Source organism: Octodon degus, unplaced genomic scaffold (assembly GCF_000260255.1).
Source record: "Octodon degus isolate 3935 unplaced genomic scaffold, OctDeg1.0 scaffold00007, whole genome shotgun sequence".
Classification (NCBI taxonomy): domain Eukaryota; kingdom Metazoa; phylum Chordata; class Mammalia; order Rodentia; family Octodontidae; genus Octodon; species Octodon degus.
The window spans coordinates 26,633,895-26,635,604 of NW_004524583.1; the positions used below are offsets into that span (position 1 = coordinate 26,633,895).

Here is a 1,710-nt window from a genome sequence, read left to right on the forward strand (position 1 = left end):
TATTTTATTTTTTTGGTACTGAGGATTGGTGCCTGGCCCTTGCACATTCTAGGCAGGTGCCCTACCACTGAGCTATATCCCAAGTACTTTTTAAATTTTATTTTTAGATAGTGTTTCATGAAGTTGCCCAGTCTAGCTTTAAAGTAAGAATCAGTCTGCCTCGGTCTCCATAGTAGCTGGTATTACAGGCATGCATTCAAACACTTGGCTATTTCCTTTTCTAAAGAAATTATTTAACTTAATTTTAAAAGTTATTAAATTCATATAGTTCAAGTATCAAAAAATCTTTTAAAAAATTTCTAATGAGAAGTTGCTCTCCTGTCTCTGTACTTCATCTGCTATGTCCTATTGACCCTACTGCATAGAATACTAATATTTTTAGTTTATACATGTTTTTAGTTATTCTTATAGGGAATTATATTCATATATAAATGAAAATCTCTTATTTTTAAAGCATTTTCAGCTACTAAGCTGTATTTTTATACCAGAAAAAAAAAATAGTTCAACTATTTTTCTGGAGTGAAAGCATGACTACTTTGATAGGTTTGAAATAATTTTAATTCTGTTTCACTTAAGGATGAACTGGCAAGAAAAGATGAACAAAGGAGATTTGATCAGAAGAATCAAAGGACCAAGAAAGTGCAAAATATGAGTAAAGATATGAAAGGCAGCAAACAAGACAAGCCAATAAGTCAATCTGGAATTCTAAGAAAACCTCAGAAGCAGGTAGAGGATTATCCACTTATGAGGAGCATGGCTATTTCCAGTTTACAGAAAGAGAGAAAAGAAGTAAGATCCTAACCTGGTTTTGAACATGAATGTTGCACTATAATCGATCTTTTCCTTCAGTTTAAACATAGTGAAGTTAATGTGGAGATATTATTAGAAGTGTATGCAAGCGTAAACTATCTTTACGTTATTGATACTTAAGATTTTATATTTTGGATCTACACTGTGAAAACCATTGCATGAAACCTGTAAAAAAAGAAAAGAAAAGAAAAGAAAGAAATGTATTGTCTTTCCTGAGATCTCATACTTTTCATTTTATTTTTAAGAGACAGGGTGTTAACAACAAAAAAAGAACTGGGTCTGGTGGTGCACGGCTATAATCCCATCAGGCAGGAGACCAAGGAAGAGGGTAGCTGCAAGTTCAAGGCCAGCATAGACTATATGGTGAAACCTGTCTCAAAAAGAGAATAAAAAAGGGGGGGGGGGCGTTGCCAAGGCTGGTTCAAACTTCCAGGTTCAAGCTGCCTTTCTGCTTTAGTCAGGTAGCTGGGATTACAGGTGCGTGCTGCCGTGACCAGATTCAGATCTCACTTTTAGAAGCATAATATTACAGTTATTTCAGATATAATCAAGAATCATCAAATCCAAAGACTAATTTGTCTAGTTTGTGGTACTCAGAAACATATTTTATCTCTGAATGTGTGTGTATGTGTATTTTTTGTGGATGATTTTTAAGTTTTGTTTTTTTTATTTTTTATTTTTTTTATTTTCAAAGTTTTATTGATAAACAGATAGCAATGAGACAGTTTCAAATCTAATCGAAAGTACAGTTTCAACATATAATACACTGCATATATTCTTCTCAGTGGTTAATTGCTGTACAAGAAGTGGACTTGTGATCCTATTTACAAACACCATTAGAACAAATCATTCTATTCATTAAGAGAATGCAACTATATTTCTATCCTAACCATTTTGAAT

The 1,710-nt window shown here is 33.0% G+C and overlaps 1 protein-coding gene across 1 annotated transcript in view; it reads left to right on the forward strand.

The window, feature by feature from the left end:
* Kiaa0586 (KIAA0586 ortholog) overlaps nucleotides 1-1,710 on the forward strand; it is a 132,315-nt gene that overhangs the window by 39,557 nt on the left and 91,048 nt on the right. Inside the window, exon 13 of the mRNA XM_023701686.1 lies at nucleotides 577-789. Within this exon, the coding sequence (XP_023557454.1) occupies nucleotides 577-789 (213 nt within the window). The remainder of the gene's footprint in view (nucleotides 1-576; nucleotides 790-1,710) is intronic.